Raw genomic sequence first — 18538 nt, forward strand, 5'->3', positions numbered from 1 at the left:
GAAGTACTACTTTCTTAATATGTAAAAATAGTTCATATTCAGATTTTCTCAACTGATCCGCAATCATGGCATTTTAGTGATTGCCCTCACCACAGTCTTTCAGTTATATTTAATTGCTTTCTTCCCCACTAGACTGTGAATTCTTTGAGGGCAAGGATATTGTCTTATATATTTTTCTATTCCCTCCTCCTCACAATACCCAGTGAGGCTTGTGTGTAGTAGATAACCAGTACACATTAGCTGCACTAACTGACCCAAATATGGACATGGTACTGATTCCTTATTGATGCTCTATTACAGATCTTCTTTTAAACTTTATTTTATTTAAAAATTATATTTTCATGATACTTAGGATACAAGTAGATACGTAAGGAATTTTAAAAATCAAGTCAAAATACTACTCCAAAAAGATGAGCTTCCAAACATCGTGCCCTAGTGATCAGCAGAATGACTCTGCTGTGCCGCATTAGGGTAGACTGGGCATCCCATGGCACACTCTTCATGAAAGGTGCCTTGTTTTGTTTTTTGTAAGTGCGTTTTGACGTTCTTCAGGGTGCGCTGACTGGTGCAGTGCATCAGGTTGTGGATATAGTACAGAGAATGTAAGTTTCTGGCTGGGGAGCCATGTAGCTCTCCGAAGTTGTTAAATGTTTCTCAATCAGCTTTCATAAAAATGGGCGAAATGCGTCACATCACACGGAGTCAAGTTTACTTTCGTAGTGCACAGACCACATTTTCAGAGTCTTGGTGTGTCAGTTTCAGATGTGTGATTTTTGAAAGCAGAAGTTATAATGGTAGTATTACTAACTTTCATTATGGGTAGGGCACAATGGGGTGATTCGCTAGACTGTGGCTTAGGGACTTAACTGTTTCTCATTTGTCTTTGCTCTAAGGATGTGTGAATGCTGTGACCTTTTGATTATGCTTTCTTCTTGTGCCCCTGAATTTATTGCAACAAAAGTCATATTCAGCTAAACACACTCAACTTTTTGAAAGAAATCTTTTCTGGAAACCACTTTTTTGTTTTTAATTTTAAATTGATTTTTGATCATGATTTCCCCTGAATGACTGCTGCTGAACTATTATGAGCTGAAATAAGCTGGTTGGCAATGGGAGAGAAAACAGCCCCAGACTAGTAATGAGGAAAACTGAGTCTGGTCCTGCCACTAACTGTATGACTTTGGGTAAGGCACGTCCCCACTCTGGGTCCTCATCCATAAAAGAAGCATATTACTCTAAACTTTAGAGTCTAAATGATTTCTATAGCCCTTTTCATCTCTCTGATTCCCAGTGACTTTCAACAATGCTTAAGAATTACAGTGAAAGCAGATAGGATTTTCCAGAAAGAAAGCAAGTTTTCACTTAAACGAATGTCCCTCAGTAAAATTTTGTAGGAAGCACGAATAAGGGCTTGTCTCTAGAGAAAGGTTTTGCCCACTAGATTCACTAGATCGTCAAACAAGAAGAACTTTTTTGGGGAAAGAATATGATATATATAATATGATATCCTGGACCAGAAAATTTTCTTTCATTCAAGGAATTTATCTAAAAGAGGAGAATATTCATTCATTCACTTATTGCATAAATATTTACTGAGCACCCACTGTGTAGCAGGCACTGAACTAGGTTGTGAGTTTACAGCTGTAAACAAGGCAGAGGGCTCATTCTCATGAGACTTCAGTCTTACAGGAGAGACAAAAATAAATACACAAGATAATTATAGATTGTGGTGACTGCCATAAAGAAAATAAAGAGAGGGTGTGCTCAAAAGGGTGGGAACCTATTTTGGTTATGGAAGACAGACAAGGCCTCTCATAGGAGGTGGTGGTCATTCCGAGGTCTAAGGGGTAAGAGAGAGTGGGCCCTACAAGGAATCAGGGAGGAGCACTTCAGGAATATGGAAAGCTCTTGAGATGGGAAACTGAAAAGGAGACAAATTTTCAGCTACCCAGAGAAAAATGCTACAGTCTTAGGCCAAGGTTATGTCAGTAGAAATGGACAGAACTGAATTGATTTGAGATATAGCATTGAGATAGAAATGACAGGGTTCGGTAATGGATTGAATGTGGAGAGTGAGAGATAAGGAGAAATCAAGGAAAATGTCTAGGCTTTTGGCTTAGGAAACTGAGTGGCTAGTGCCATTTACTGAGATGGGGGACTATTAGAGAGAAATAGGATTTTTTTTGTAGGGGAGAATAAAAAAATTCTGTTTTGAATATACTGCATTTAAGATGCCTTTGGAACATCCCAGGGAAGATGTCAAGTAGGCAGTGGAACACACAAACCTGGGACTCAAGACAGAGGTCAGGGCTCAACCCAGAAAAGGGGGAGTCATTGGTATAAATAGGTGGTATTTAGTGCATGAGATTGAGATCACCTTGGGCAGTGGTTCTCAATCCTGGCTGCACATTGGATCATGTGGTGAACTCTTGAAAAAAAGAGACCTTTTCCCTGGGTCCCACTATCAGAAATTCTGATTTAATTGATCTGATATGGGGCCTGGACATCCATATGTTTCAAAACTCCCTAGGGAATTTTCTTATTCAGCAAGGATGGTAGGATTCTGGGAGAAAGTTCAGCTAGAGTAGGGATCCAGGACTGAGCATTTTTACATAGAGTCTCAAGTATAATACAGGAGTTTTCCATTCTTCATACCCTTCTCCTGCTTGGAAGATCTACTCGTTGGCCCTTTGGATGAGGTTTAGTCCTCACTGCTCTATGATATAGTACCCTGTCCTTGACTTAGTCAGTGTGTCCTTGGTCTTCTATGTTCTTGATTTCTGAAGGAATTGGGTGCTGGAGATTTAAGTACACCCTCTTTCAGACCATCATTCGAGTGTTACCCTGATGTGGTTTAGTGGTAACAGGTATTTGTCATAGTTGAAATGTGAAGAACTTGTTTGGCTTTTGCTCTTCAATGTACTTTGTTCTTCAATGTACTTCATACTTTATGAAGAGTACATTTTGTTGTGGTTGCAGTGGTGGCTGTGAAGGGGCAGATATCTACAAAGAAAAATGCATATGTTTTTGTATGTGTGCATCTGCAGATAAATGTTTCCTGAATTATTCTAGGGTGCCTGTAGATACTTGGAAGCACTCTTTGAAGACAATTTCCAAAAGGTCATTGAGGGTTTTAAAATTTCACCTGCTTTAAAATTTTTCACACTTACCAGTCCTAGGCTAAGTCCTTTATTTTTGCCTGCAACCTCTTATTACTCCTGAAAGCGCTGGGCTAAGAGAAAGTAAAAATGTACTCACACATGTACAGTCTGAGCTCACATCTCATACAGCCTCTAGGAAAACCTAATGAAAAGGCTATAGAAAGCAGAGGCAAAGCTTATTAAATTTTCTTGTGACCCATAGCCCATGTAAAGTCCTAGTGTATAAAGGAACCATGCAAGATCATGTAGCCCTCCCCTCAGCCCTCAGGGAACCTGCCATTCCAAAAATATGGCCTATTAAGAAAAATAACTTCCAGGGACAATTCCGTAAGCTTTCTTGTTAATGTTTACAGCTGTATCAACACCACACCAATACTATGTGTGTGTGTGTGTCTGTGTGTGTGTGAGTGTGAGGCACAGACTCCATGGATCTGTGACAAGTACTATATAATTCCCTAATTGTGAAACTAGTTAGACCCAACAAGATGTACCGATGGAAGTTTGGTGAGTTAGGCTACAGCCGTTTGTTTAGGGTAATGGGTGAATTATTAACTTTGTAATTGAATCCTTGTTGCTACTTCTGCTTATGTTGAAAGCCAGCCTTGGCACCTCACTGGGCTTAGTTCTTAGGTGTCTCACTCTATATGATCTGGATATTTTCAGTCCTCCATGGCAGCTGGAAGAGGAAGGGAAGAGAAAGCTAGAATACCAGCATTGATGGTGCCACATGATGAATGGAAAGCTCAGTCACCTTGGACCAGGGCTATATCCTCGTTGAGGCTGAGCTAGTCGGCAGCCGAGGACCATAAGCTAGTTGTTCTACCTCTGCACAACTCAGTCACTTCATAGGTGAACACTTTACTTGCCAGGGTCTAGGAGCTGTTTTGGATCATCTCTAAAAGTCCTCTAGGGATCTAAAATCTATTTGTAATCTGTATACAAAACAGTAATGGTGGAGAAAACAACCATTAACAATGAACTTCTCTAATTTTCCCTGTTCATTTTTCTCCTAGGTCTAGTCCCTCTGTTATAGCAGATGCCCAAAATCTTGCACTGGCAGGAAATAGGGTGGTGGGTGCATTTCAGTTAATGGGTCTAGTTGGAACACGTTTGGCCGTGGAGACAGCTACACTCATATTACCAAGCCTTGGCTTCCTATCTGTTTTCTTTGGGCTGGGTAGGCAATGAAAAAGGAGACAGGAAAATACATTTTGGGGCAAATAAAATAAGGAATTTGTCTTACGAAGACAGCTTATAGTTGGGAAATTCTAATATTCAATTTAACCCTATCCTGATACATTCCTCTTGTTCTGTATTAAGTGGAAGCTAAGACGTTTGCATTACCCGTAGAGTAGTGAAAAACTCCCATGCTTGAAGCCTTGTCATAAACCTTCTTCAAGGTTTTTTTCTTTTATGGATACCATTCTAATTCCCTTAGTTTCTCTTCAAGGGGCAAACTTTTAATCCCATCATCATCTTGGCGGCTCTTCCTTAAATCAGCTTCAGTCACTTAATAGTTATACTAAAATGTTGGGGCAGCACCCTAGGGCCTCACTGGCACAGAATCTGGAGGAAGGAATCCACAGTCCATTTCTGTTTCTCTATTAGGCATTGCATCTGTTCCCAATAGCACCACCCTATAGATTTACTCTACTATGGCACACCCATATTCAGATGCTTTTCTGTTATACTTGCACCAAGACACTAGTATGTCTCTTGTTAAGAATGATTTGATGATTTTTAAGAAGTCTTAATACCTTGGTTTATTTTAATTTTGCGTATTTCTCTAATACTCAGAATTTCCTTAGGTTTTAGACTTGAATAAACTGGAAGAGAGATAGAAAGGTTTTTTTCCCCCCCAGATAATGAATTGTCACAGTCACATGTTTACTTAAAGAGTATATTTCAGCTTCTTTTCCAAAACCACAGTAGTGGATTTAAAATAAAAAAGCATTCTCTCTGATTTAACAGAGTTTGTTATACACTTTCCAGCTTGGGCATATCACAAAATATCCAGATTCCTCTTGAGAATTTGAGTTTCCCTGCTTACATTTCTGTTTTTTTATTTCTTAGAGGGCTTTAGGTTTGAGTTATAATTTTCCAGAAAAGAGTCTTAGTAAAGAGTAGTTGTAACGTTAAAGAAAAGTCACCATTGTCTTCGTGGAAATTTCCCTTTGACAAATGTGTTTGTCTGTGTCTCTGCTCCAGCTTTGTGACATTGTGGCTAACATGCATGGACTCTCTGAACTTTCAAAGGGGATTTCCTCCATCATGAAACAAGCAAACACCCCCAATACACACCTCTCCTGTTTGTTTTTGTTTTTTCTCACTGAGAGGACCAGAGAAGGCGCCTAGTATCCGGCCTCTCTACTGATGCTCGACTCCAAGTTGCCCTCTGAGACCTCAGCTCTCCATTTATAAAACACAGCTAGGAATGCTGGCCACCAGATATCGCTCATAAAGCAATTTGAAATGGAAGGCATTATGTAGACACGTCATTATAAATATTAATATTGATAATTCCTTGGCTTAAACTCCCAGTTTGTATGTTCACATATCTATTTAGCATGGTCAATTGTTCAGCTAATTAATATGCTTTTATTTTATGATTTGCTATTTCCAGGGCACAGACAGAAGCTTGATGACTCTAAACCTAGTTTGTTCTCTGACCGCCTCAGTGATTTAGGGCGCATTCCTCATCCCAGTATGAGAGTAGGTGTCCCGCCTCAGAACCCACGGCCCTCCCTGAACTCTGCACCAAGTCCTTTTAATCCACAAGGACAGAGTCAGATTACAGGTAAGACAGACTCATAGGTTTCACTTGCATAGACGCTGGCAGGCTGGGGGTGAGGGGCTACCAGAGGAGATGTGTTCACTTCAAAACTCCTGGAGCTGTGAAGCGGCTTATTATTAAAGAATCAAGACTTGAAGACATTGATTTCTTCTTTTTTATTAAAAAAATTATAACATTCAATAACTTGGGGATAACATTTTGGGGGATATTTCTACTAATGCTCTACTCTGCAGCAATCTCAGTCTACACCCAGATGGAATGGTAATAATGCACTTTGGGAGAATGTTTATTATACATTTCTATATTGTATCCAGGTGGTGCAGGGGATAACATCACACCCTTACTATTAGAAAATTAGTGTTACCGTCTCAGATTTGGGCTTACATTTCTTACATGTGTAACTGTTTCATTAAGTCTGCTTAAAAATTGCCCAGGGCGAACAGGAAGCCTTGATTGGTAGTTATAAGGCAAGGTCAATGAGTGGCTCATCGGGCACACAGAATTCACTTCTGACTTACATTTAGCTCTGGTTCTCCATTCAACATTTCTCTTTATAAATTCTAGTCAGCTACTTACTTTACCTTTCTTCTGAGAAATTAACATCGGCGTTACATTACAGACTAATCATTCACATTTGGTGCATTAAGATCCCCGACTCTTTTCTTTTTGCCCCACTTGTGCAAACACAGATTTATTTAAAGACTAGTTTGAAAATTTTTAGGTCGTGATGACAAGAGAGTGTATTAATTATTATAAATCTTTAATTTGCAGATAAAAGTATTGAGAGCTGAAAGGAAGTTTACATGTCATCTAGTTGCTATCATTGGTAGAGGTGGACTAGAATAGAGGGAAAGTAAGTCAAAACAAAATGTGTAATAAGCTCTCTACATGGATCTTTTTTATGGTTGGATTTTTGTTTATAGCAGTTAGACTCGAATGTTCTTAATGGTCTCAAAACATAATTGTTTATAAAAGGAATGACCTATCTGTTCTTCTCTCCTGCCCATATTATGTAAATGTATTCTTGGATAGTTACTTAGAGTAGGTTTCACTTTCTGTGAGTATATGTATTTTAGTCTGAATGTATGAGTTTGCATGAGTGTATATTTAAAAAAATAATATAGAATTATAAAAATCAAACATCTAAACACTAAAGATAACCAGATATCTGCATTAAGAACATTATTGTCCTTTGAAGAATGACCATGTTTTAGACTATATAAAACTTTAAACATTGATATGTGGGATTGGAAAGTCAATGTGTTCACTAGACATATGTCTTTGATAAAAACACAAGAGTAAAATTCACACCGACTTGTGAATTTGAAGCTTGTAGCTATGGGTGCTACTGCATTTAAAGTAGTGGACTTGGAGACTACAAAAGGTGGGAGAGTGGGAGTGGGGGTGAGGGTTGAAATAAGACCCATTAGGTACAATGATCGCTGTTTGGGTTATGGGTTCACTAAAAGCCCAGACTTCACCTCAATGCACTATATATGCATGTAAGAAATCCATACTTATACCCCCTAAACATATGTAAAAAAAATAAAGTAGTAGGCTTTAGATTATTCGTTGAGGCATATAATAGCTTTCCTTTTGTCTTTATAGTAATCCTTAGACTGTGTGTGTATGTGTGTGTGTATGTGTGTTTGTAGAAGCAAATGTGGATATATATATGTATATATATGTTTATATATGATTTGTAATGGATTTATGATGACTAATAAAAATATATATAAATATATGTTCTATGATTTGGCAACCACTGGCTTTTTAAATGTTTAATTTCTGTATTCTAATCATTATTTGTTTGCTATTTATGCTGTTAATGACTAATGCTTTAGAAATGGCTTTTGGAGCCTGCATGTTGCTAGATTCACTTAAGAAGATGTTTCTCTCAAGGCTTTGTCCTTAAATCTAAAGATGAGATCATAAAGTAGATCCAGAGGACATTTTAGAACCTAAAGGTACCTTAGATATCGTGAAACAAATGGCTGGAAAAATTGTGAAGAGGATCTGTGTTTTAGCGGCATCCCCGCCTAGCAGATATGCATGCAGAGAGTGAGGCTCGGAGGAGGTGTGGGGCTTGCCTGTGCCACAAATGCATCTGAGCAGACTGGGAGTGTGGCCACCTCCACAGGCCTGGCCCTCCTCCAGTTGTCAGCTTCTCTTCACCCTCCCTGTTGGGAGGCTCAGGAAGTTAAGCTTCTTGTCTGCAGTTGCACAGCAAGTTACTGGCAGGGCAGGGAACACATTCACTGGATATATTTCTGAAAACGAAAATATAAAACAAGTTAATTTCTAGGTACTGATAGCTTCTTGGAATTTTTATGAGTATTAGTGCTCTTCATTTTGGGATTATAGTAGTAATAGAATTGATTTATAGACTAGTCTTCTTTTTTTTTTCAACATCCACTAGGTATTGGACCCAACAACTTTTCTCAAACTTTCCAAATTTCCAGATGTCCACATACATACTTGTCACCCCAACCACTCTTGGCCATGTGAGCTTTCTTTAAATGTTCCCATATTGTGAGTGAGAGAACGCCTGTGTCTGTCCATAACCAAGGAGATGCAGTGTTCTACTGTGACCCAGTTTTTAAAGGAAAGCCCAGGAACATCTGGAGCAGCAGCAACGTGAAAATGAATTGAATAGATTTAATTTTTAAATCTCTGGATTGACTTCTCTGTTTATTCAATAAGTATTATTTGGGACCTACCCCATGTAGCAAACTTGGTATTAGGTAATATGAAGAGAGAAGAAAAGCGCTGTTCTTAGTTATAGTTGAAGAGATAGTTATCTTCCCTAGCCCTGGCATACCACATCCTGTGCCCCAACTGTAGTACCATTCCTGAGTACACGTGCTTCTCTCTGTACCCCTTTACTCAGCCACCCATCTACAGTAGTCTCTGCTGACAAGATTCCACCCATCCTCCAAGGCTACTATGTTATCTTCTTCAGGAAAGAGTTCTGGAACCTTCATCCAAAGGCAGTGTATCCACCCTCTAAGCTTTAGTTAAGATTGCCTTCTTTTAAGGACACTGTATATTCACCTTTTCTACCCTGCTAGATTGTACGTTCTTTAAGGGATTTATTATAGGGATTTATTTTCTTTTGTGACTAGCCCAGTGGCAGTGTCTCATTAAATGTGAATTATTGAAAGTTCAGGTGAGAAGAAATCAGTGCAGTCAGGGTTGAGAAGATATCATATCTGTCTTAGTAGCATTAACTCTTCTAATTTCCTGTCCCAGGATGTCATTGTTCCCCAGTGATGGGCAGCAGCTTAAATCACATTTCAATAAAACATTTACATAGTTAAACCGTCCAGTTTTATTCCAGTTTAGGGTTAATGTAATTGCATGACTAAATTTAAATTCTTGCCTGTAATGGATTTTGTAACTTCTTTGCAATATGCCATATCTGCATTTTAGTTCGTGTAATCCTTTGGACAAGACATTTGTAACAGGAAGGGCCCAGTTACTTGTCTGTGATTGGCTTGCTACTCTTGATATCTCAAGCTCTTACCCCAAAACTGTAGATAATGATCATGGCTATATAGTCACCTCTAGTTCTCCCACTTGCCAACATAAAAGGCAGAAGATGCCTTTAAACTCCCAGAAGAGTGAAATGAAATTAGCAACCGTAAATTGAGGAAGTCATAAGCACTTAGTGTTTCATAGTTAACCTTTTCCAGTGTCTCTTGCAATTCCTAGGGCCAAAAGTTCTAGCCATGTGGTGGCTAGAACCTAACTGAAGTGGTTTCCACCTAACTTCAGTCTGATTCTGTATTCCCTCCCTGGTGTCTTTGCAGTGCCTGTCTGATGGTGATACTTTGTGGAAGTCTTTAATGGCTGACGTTCAGCTGAAGGCCCAGGGCCTCCCCACAGCTTCCTGGGGAAGTTGCTTCCTCTAGACCTCTTCTTATCATTCAGACATCTGCTGCTTGTCTCTAGGTGCCAGGAAACTCCTAGTCTGTCACAAATGTTCACTTCTTTTGATTCAGAAAGTGGCGATAGCAGTAGAGTCAGGATATGATGTTGGGAGATACTGCTTAAGATATCTTTAAAGTCATTATCCTCTAGATGGGTCCGCTACACCTAAAAAATAATGCTGATCCAGGCCCTTTGGTTTGGTGGATTGGGACATTCATCTCAGTTTTAGGGTGGGCGATGCGCTGCTATTCTGTTATTCACTCATTCAAAAAATACTTCATGAGTGCTTATTATCTGCCGGGCATTGATGCAAGTGAGTGAGAGAAATGCAGCTTCTGCTCACAAGGAGCTTATATTTAGTGTCAGATATAGTCAGTAAATAGGTAAGTAAGCATATGTACATGATAATCTCTGATAATAAATGCTGTGAGAAAATGAAATAGGATAATTGATAGATAACAACTTGGGGAAGGAAGGAACTAATTTTGATTGGAAAGTTGAGAAAGGCTCCTTTGAAAAGCTTTGAAGATCTGTGAGGAATGACATTTCAGGCAGTAGGAAATTCATGCAAAGCCTAGATTATGGGGAGTCTTGGGGGCCACAATAGTCGTTTGGGTTTAGTTCTGACTGCAGTGGGGTACCAGTGTAGTGGGGGATGTGAAGCAAGGGAATGACGTTATGTCATTTACATGCATAATAAAACCTGTTTGGATGCTGTTTGAGGGGACCATAAGGGGCTAAAGAAAGAAGCAGAATTATGTTCAGGAAGCTGCTGCAGTAGCCTGAGAGAGTTAATGGTGGTAGCAATGGAGATGGAAGGACACTGAAGGATTCTGAATACTCTTTTTTTTTTTTTTTTTTTTAAGAGAACTCACAACTCTTGCTGATGGTGAGGGGAAAATAGGACTTCAGAGTTTTGGCCTGGGCAATTGGAGGATGGTGGTGCCATTTACTGATGTGGGGAAGACTCAGGGAGGATAAGACGGAGTGGGGCTGGGGAGCTCAGAGAAGCAGTTGGGTGGAGAAAAGAAGATGCTAAGAAAGAAGAGACTTGACATTCTCACTCCTACAGTGGCTCATAAAACTGCCTTTGCAGACACCCAAGGGGCTTCCCTTCTCATGATTCTTGCTAGGTTGCAGGGTTCCCTTTCGTGATTTCTTTTCTCCTTTAAAAGCAGCTCTTGGTTCTTTTGAGTCTTGGTTGTTTTTCTAAGCAGTCAATGAAAGTTGATTTTCCCTGCATGTAAATGCTGGAAGGAAGTGCACAGGACAGTTTTTTCCTTGGTTCAGACCCCTCTTTGCCCTTCACTCAGGAGGAGATTCTGGACACTTCTGCACAGGCTGCTAGATATTCCATCATGTTATTTATTGTGGCTTTCTCCTTTTGTAATGTACAAGCAATTCATTTGAAGTTTCACTTGTTGGTTTTTAAATTTTAAATTAATATGTTATTGTATTTCATGCTTTTTTCTTTGCCTAGACACTCTTCCTTGTCCTGGTTTTCCAAACACATTTTTACTGTTTCTTCAAAACTCAGATCAAATGCTGCCACCTCTGTCAAGCCTCTTCCAACCTACCCAAGCAGAGTCGAGTCAGGCTCCCGAGCCACTTTGTACAACCCTTGATTATATCTTGTTCCATGTGCTGATGATTACCGTTCACACGTCTGTCTCCTCCATCATTCCATTTGAACTTGAAAGTTCATTCCATTTGAACTTTTCCAAGTCTAGAGCCATGTTTTATTCATCTTTGTGTCCTCCATTGTCTTACACAGTACCTGCTTACTACCTGACTTTTGGTTGGGTGATCAATGAATAAATGGGTCACTGACCTCTTCAGGAAGCGGCACCCACCATTATTATCCTAGCCATAATATTTTTCTAGTGTCTGTTTGATTGAATTACTATTGGTTACCATTTATTAAATGCTTATCATGTGTCAGGTATTGATCTAATGAGTTTAACTTGTACATTCCTCACAACAGCTCTATGAGATAGGTGGCATTATTATGGAAACTGATGGTAGAGAGGTGGAATAACTCATGCAAGGTCCCACTTACTACTAGTAAGTGGTAAATACAGGAATTAAAGGCAGCTCTCCATAGCTCCATGGCCCCGTGTACTTACCACCAAGTACTCTTGGGAAGCTGAAATGTAGTTTATCATGGCTCAGCTTCCTCTCATTTCTGTACGTCACTTTCATTTATGCAGTTCTTTACCATTTACAAACCAAAGGCCTAAAACAATTCGAAAAGTATATATTTCACAGATGGAAGAAATCGATTGTTGGAGAAATGACTTGCTGGAGGCCACTTCAGCTATTACAGTTGACTGTGAGTTCCGGATTCTTAGCAGGCAGTCACCTTCATCCCTATCAAGTTGGGCTTGTTGCCAACAGTCTAAGTGACATGTGTCCTGCAGGACTAATTTCTTTTTCTTCTGTCCGTTAGACATTATTTAGGATACTTAGAGAGAATATTTTCATAAAAGGGAGTTAGCATTAGGAATATCTGAATTATACTTTAAAATGCAATATAATCATTTAAATGATTAGATTCCAGTTACGTAAGGCAGGTATTTAAGGTAAAAACCACTTGCCAGACATCCTGTCTAATAATAATCTTATCAGCAGTTACCGTGGCTGCAGTGGTTTCCACCTAACTTCAGTCTGATTCTGTATTCCCTCAGCAAACAGAGCTCCTTTAAAAATTAAGGGGACCTCAGCCAATTAGGCCAGTTGGGATTAGGCTGTGTATATGTTTGGCTGTCCTAGGATTCCACTGCGCTTGTCCCAAAACATTTACTAGTGTAATCCTTTCAGAAATCAGAAGCGCAGCTGAGTTGCATGTGTCTTAAGTTACTGTTGTGTTCAAGTGCTGAGTGACCACATGATTCTTTAATGTGAAACAAGTTGGGAGACGAAGTGGGCCTGGGGTGATGGTGGCTGTGAGTGTGAGGGCGAATAGACCCCTAAGAAGCTCAGTGACTGTTGGTGAGCAGGAAGAATGACAGCAGGATACCATCAGTGTGGGTGTGGAGGAGAGTGGGAGTCTAGTGAATTCTCAGGCTTCACAGCCACTGTGGTCCTGCTCACTTGTAGGCAACTTGTGTCAAGGAACTGAAGTCACTGCATTCAAAGACAGATTGTTGGAAGTGGTTCTCTTTTTCTTTGGTGGTGCAGTGTTGTAATTTCTGAAGTTCCTGGGAAGTTTTGTCCCGTCCTCATCCTTTGAGATCTTTCAGGTAGGGCAGTTGGGTAAATTTGCTGCTGCCTCGCACATGTGTGAACAGAGAATCTCTGTACAGGAGGTTGCTAGTCACAATCCTTATCTTTAAAAAGGGCTCAAATCCTGTGTGTGAACACTGTTTCACATTGATTCTGCTCTGGCGGCCACCTTATGAGGAAGAGTAGACTTTAGGTGCAGGCTGTGCTGGCTTTAAAAAATGAAGCTGCCTGGGATTCTGGGAGGGGCTGGTGGTCAACCTGTTATGTTGTTGCTTAGTCTGTTAGCAGTATCCACAGATGAGCTTCTTAAAGGTGCTCTGTTTGGATTTCTGTCTGTTGGCGTTCCCTTATTAACTGAAGATGATCTGACTTTATTATGCTTTTAGAAAAGTAGAGAGGGTGATGTTCCCGGAAAAATTAGCTTTTTGTTTCAAAAAGTTGTCTTTGTAATTTTCTTCTATCTGGGAATATAAGATGCATAGTTAACACTTAGTTATGGTAAGAAGAGTTCATCTCCTATATAATGCCTCATTTTATCCTTCTTCCCCAAAACAGTTCCATTTCTAGCCTGTCTTCAGGTCTCCATGCAGAAGTCTTGGTTTCATTCTCCTGTTGTTTTCTAACACATCATCTTTCTCTTTTAGTTTTATATTTAGTTTTAGTTTTATATGTATAGTATATATACATATATGTGTATACCCACATGTATGCATACGTATCCCCTTTATTAGTTGTTTAGGGTGCTTTTTTTGCCCCATTTTACCTTTTGTGATGGACTGTGGGCAAAAGGATCAGAATAGGGGATTAACGTTGAAGGAAATATTAACTTAAGGGGTAACCCAGCAGAGGGGCAAGTTAGGCATGCACTTTGTACAAAGATGCCCTGGTGGTGTATTTTCACATTAAATAATGGATATGCACTCACGGCTTCACACAGAGAATTAGTATACATTGACTATGCAGTATTAATAGCAACAATAATGTATTATAGATATGATCAGTCTAAAAAGTGTTTTCATTTTATATGCAAAAGTATTCCAGGAATAGAACTGTATGGCACTACTCCCAATTAGGGGCATCAGATTCTTTTTAGGGCTTTGTTTATTGTAATAAAGACTTACTTTTTAATGGTTTAAAACAATTGGTTTTAATAGACTTAAAAAGACAAGATTTAACAGAAGAGTCAGATTGTGAACCATATAGTGAATATGAAAACTGAGGTGCTAGGAGATTTCTGAAATCCTCAGAGCTGAAATTGGAAATCTGTGTCTTAGGAAGGTGAAACCCGATAGATAGTTTTAGGTGGGGAGTGGGTGAGGGTGTAGGGGGAAAGATTTAGAATGAGAAATGTTTGGAGCTATTGCCAGGGTGAATGGTGGGAATGGAAAATGACTTTGGATGAGCATCTTTGAGGACCCAGCTGAGGGTAGAGATCATGGGAAGAGCCAATTGGCACGATTATGTGATTCTCTCCTGCAGTGGTTGCAGTTTGTGACTAGGAGTGGGCTAGGATGTGGTGGGCCGTCTGTCCCCTGGGACTGGGTAGGACTCAGTACAAGACAGGGGAACAAGGAAGACGTTGAGCCACTTTCCCATGTGAGGGACTGTCCTGCAGGTTGGTAGATTATAGTAAAGGTGAAAGAACTTCCAAAGAGGACGTGACCCATTTTGACCGGGAAAATGAGCATCAACCGAGTGGAAAGGTTAAGAGGAAATATCTGGGGAAATCCGAGTGTTTGTTCAGGTGGGAAGGAGAAGGAGTGTCATCTGGAGAGGTTGAAGGTAGATGGGCACTCTTAGCCATCCTTCAGCCATTCCTCATATGACCGATGGAGGTCCCACACCTTGCCCTGTCTTCTCCAGTGCTCCAGCCTGACACTGCCTCTTGAGAACACAATCCTCTAGCTATGCCTGACCAGGTCAAGTAGGGGTCTACTAATGTTCTGTTAATATATCCCAAGTTTGTGTTAACTTTTTGTTATCCCATCACATTGTGGCTGTCAGTGAAAAACTCTGCTCTTGGATCTGGCTCCCCCATCCCGTCTTATAGTTGATAAAATGCAGCACTGTACTTTTGCTCTTATTTCGTTTCATCATGTTGCTTTCACCTCCTCTTTCCATCCTGTAGGGTTGTTTTATAGTTCTGATTCTTCTTCTGTTGTGTTGGGTTATTCCTCACAACTTTGTCTCATCTTGAAGCTTGGAAGGTCACTTCTAATCCTTCAAGACTTTGGTAAAGATGCTGGACAGAAATAAGACTATTGTGCCCTGGATTATGCCACCATATACCTCTGTCTAAACTGACCATGATCTATATATTAATGACCACTTTCTGGCAGTCTTTTTAACTAGCTATAAATTACTTAGGGATAAGGCATATATCTTGCCGAGGTCCAGATATGCAATAGACAGATGAGCTTTCTTCTAATCTATTGCTTTAGTAATTCTAGGAGACAGTTTTTTAGTGAACCCATTCTGCTTTCTGATAGTAACTGTGGGATCAAGTGTGAAAAGTTCTTTGCACACTGGCTATTGAAAGTGTTGTTAGTGGGCTGCAAGCAAGTCAACACCAACAGTGGCTCCAAAACAACTCAGTTTCAGCAACTTAGATTTTACCAATAGCAATGCTGTGTTCAGAATAAGATAAATGGAATAAGGGAATGTAAAACCTAGTGTATTTTGTGTCATAAACTTTAAAGGCATTATCTTCAAGTAATTTAACAGCTGTCATGTGGAGTAGTAATCCCAGAGAGCAAAACTAAGATTAGTAGTGATTGGAGTTATAGGGACGCATATTTTAATCTAAGGAAGAACTCTTTAAAGCCTGCTCCATCAAGAAGCAGCCCCTTGAGTACTAGGTACCTGCATTTTTGCTGTGTTATGGGATATTATTTATCTTGGAGCAGAGACTTGAATTCATCTAAAGCATCACACTGCTCTCCCTTATCTCCTTACCTCTCTTGGGCCTTAATTTCCTCTTACGCATGTTTGTTCTGCTCTTTCTATGTAAGATCATCCTTTTTGATAGAGAAGGTTAAATCAAAATAGGGTTCGGTAATTTTCCTTTCTAAATTTCGTTAGTAAAAATTATGCCCATTGTTCTTGATTTGGCACATAATCACATCACCTGGGGAGCTTGTTAAACATACAGGTGCCCAGGCTGTATCCCTGAATTAGAAGGTGTGAGGTGGAGCTGGATCAGATCACTCCCAGCTGTAGGCCCAAGCCAGGCCTATTACTCAAGGCTCACCTTACCATCCAGAACTCATCCTGATCCAGCCTGAGGTCATCTCAGGAGCCTCGCCCCCATGATCAGAGGTTGTGTGGAGGCAGCTAAGAGCCCGAAGCCTGAGTGCAGCCCCTGGACTCCACCCCTGTGTCCATTCCAGCTGCTGTTTTCTCTCCACACCCTTTCCTGCACACCTGGTCCTAGACTGGACTTCTGCCCTGTTTCTGTTAGGATGCTGCCCGAGGAAGATTTTAAAAATGCATGTCTGATTATGTCACTCTATACCTAAACACCTTCTAAGGTGACCTGTTGCACTTAGGATAAAGATTAAAATGTCTAGCATGGCCCGGCAGGGTCAGCACAGCCTGGCTTCTCCCTGCCTGCTCTCCATTCTCATCTCACACTATTTTGAACCTTTTTCACAGTGCTCCAAACACAGGCCTTCTGTCAAGTCCATAAAAAAAAAAAAAATGATGCTGCCTTCTTCCCAGGAGCTGGACACAGGCCTAAAGCTCTCTTAACCTCCCCTACTCATCTTCTAGACTTCTGCTTGTCATTCATGTCTTGGCTTAATATTTACTACCTTAGAGAAGCTTTTCCTGATGCTCAATGTGGTTGGAGTTCCCCCACTGTACATTTTTATGGTACCATGAACGTCTCTTTTTTAGCATTTACCATAGTTATATGATTATTTGATTAGTGTCTGTCTCTCCTACCCAACTGTAAAACTCCATGGGACCAGGAATTATGTCATAAAACTCCATAGGTCCAGGGAGTAGGTCTGTTTTTATTCAACATTAATATTCTAAGTGCCTAGCACAATACCAGAGTAGATAGATACCTGATAGTTTTTTTTTTTTTTTTTAATGAATGAATGACTGGGAGACAATTACTAGAACGATGGATATAATCATCCATGTGACATCAGGTATCACCATGCCTGGGATCTCCTATAATACCCCAACTGCCATATCTGATTCCCTGGATGTTGACATCAGCCTGATTTGAACCTGAATTTACCACACCCAGTTCAATACTATGATTCGAACTAAGGGCCACTCTCCCTTGCCAGCATCACATCTCAGTAACATTTCAAGTTCTTGTCCCACCCTTTTGTATCTCATTTCCTTCCCCCTTCTGGCTTTACCATTGAGATTCAGGATATGCCAAGGCTGAGAGGCCAGGACAGGTGTGACATGTGGTATAGCCCCTTTTTTCTTCTATTAGATTTTTTTTTTTTAAACAAGAAATGCCCAGCCTTTTCTGTAAGACAGTTATGATCCCTATCCAGCAAAAGTTGGTGATACCTAAGAGCGCTTCCCATCTCTTAACAATGCAACTTCCTTCTGGTTTTTCTTTAACATTTTATTATAGGATATGATATCTTAGGTTATACATATCATTTTTCATTCTCTTCCCTGCTTATTGTCTCCTAAGTTTACTAATTCTCTCTTCTCCCATTGTGTGTGTTGTAATTTAACCTATGGTCATGCCTGGTATACCCTATGTAGCCTCCAGTTTTAACCAGTTTGCTGCTTTGTTTTCCCTCAGATTTCCTTTTTTAGGTTCTGTCACACGGATCTGTCTCCTGCCAGATGATTCTGGGAGCCACCAGATGAGTTGGAGAAGGCCCTTGGTGGGGACAACAAGGGGGGGTCCGCACCTTACTCTTGGGGCTTCTCAGTGGACTTGAGCCAGATGCTCTGTGATGGCAGGTGCTGCACTGTCAGCTACCTTTCATAGCCACCCCGAGTCAGCTCTGCATGGCTTCAGTCATTTCTGATGCAGTTACAGTCTCCAGAAAGGACTGAGGGTTGGGAGCTCACTCTTCTGAGTGGTTAGCATCATAGCATTTTGTAGCTGGAAAACATCTTAGAGATAACCCACCCCTTCCCATGTTACAGGTGAAAACAGTGAGACCCACAGGCTGTAAATTATTGGCCCACGGCTGCACAGTTAGTGCCAGAGCCTCCAGTCCACGGCTCTTCCTATGCTTGGAGGAGGCCGTTTGTTTGCAAACGGTTTCCTATTAGTCAAGAGAACCAGAAATGAGTGGAGAAAGCTCATTCTAAAACTCCAGTCTAGCTAACAGGGTTATTAGAAAAGACATAGAATTTAACATTTCATATTTAGTGTAGATTGTTTTGAAACGGGAATCTCTGTATGTATGAAGTGTGAGTATATCTGTATTATGAA

The 18538-nt window shown here is 40.3% G+C and overlaps 1 protein-coding gene across 4 annotated transcripts in view; it reads left to right on the plus strand.

The window, feature by feature from the left end:
- RUNX2 (runt related transcription factor 2) overlaps positions 1-18538 on the plus strand; it is a 221188-nt gene that overhangs the window by 155848 nt on the left and 46802 nt on the right. For all 4 annotated transcript variants that reach the window (XM_025383817.1, XM_025383818.1, XM_025383820.1 and 1 more), the window contains one exon: positions 5785-5958. In XM_025383817.1, the coding sequence (XP_025239602.1) occupies positions 5785-5958 (174 nt within the window). The remainder of the gene's footprint in view (positions 1-5784; positions 5959-18538) is intronic.

Source organism: Theropithecus gelada, chromosome 4 (assembly GCF_003255815.1).
Source record: "Theropithecus gelada isolate Dixy chromosome 4, Tgel_1.0, whole genome shotgun sequence".
Classification (NCBI taxonomy): Eukaryota; Metazoa; Chordata; class Mammalia; order Primates; family Cercopithecidae; genus Theropithecus; species Theropithecus gelada.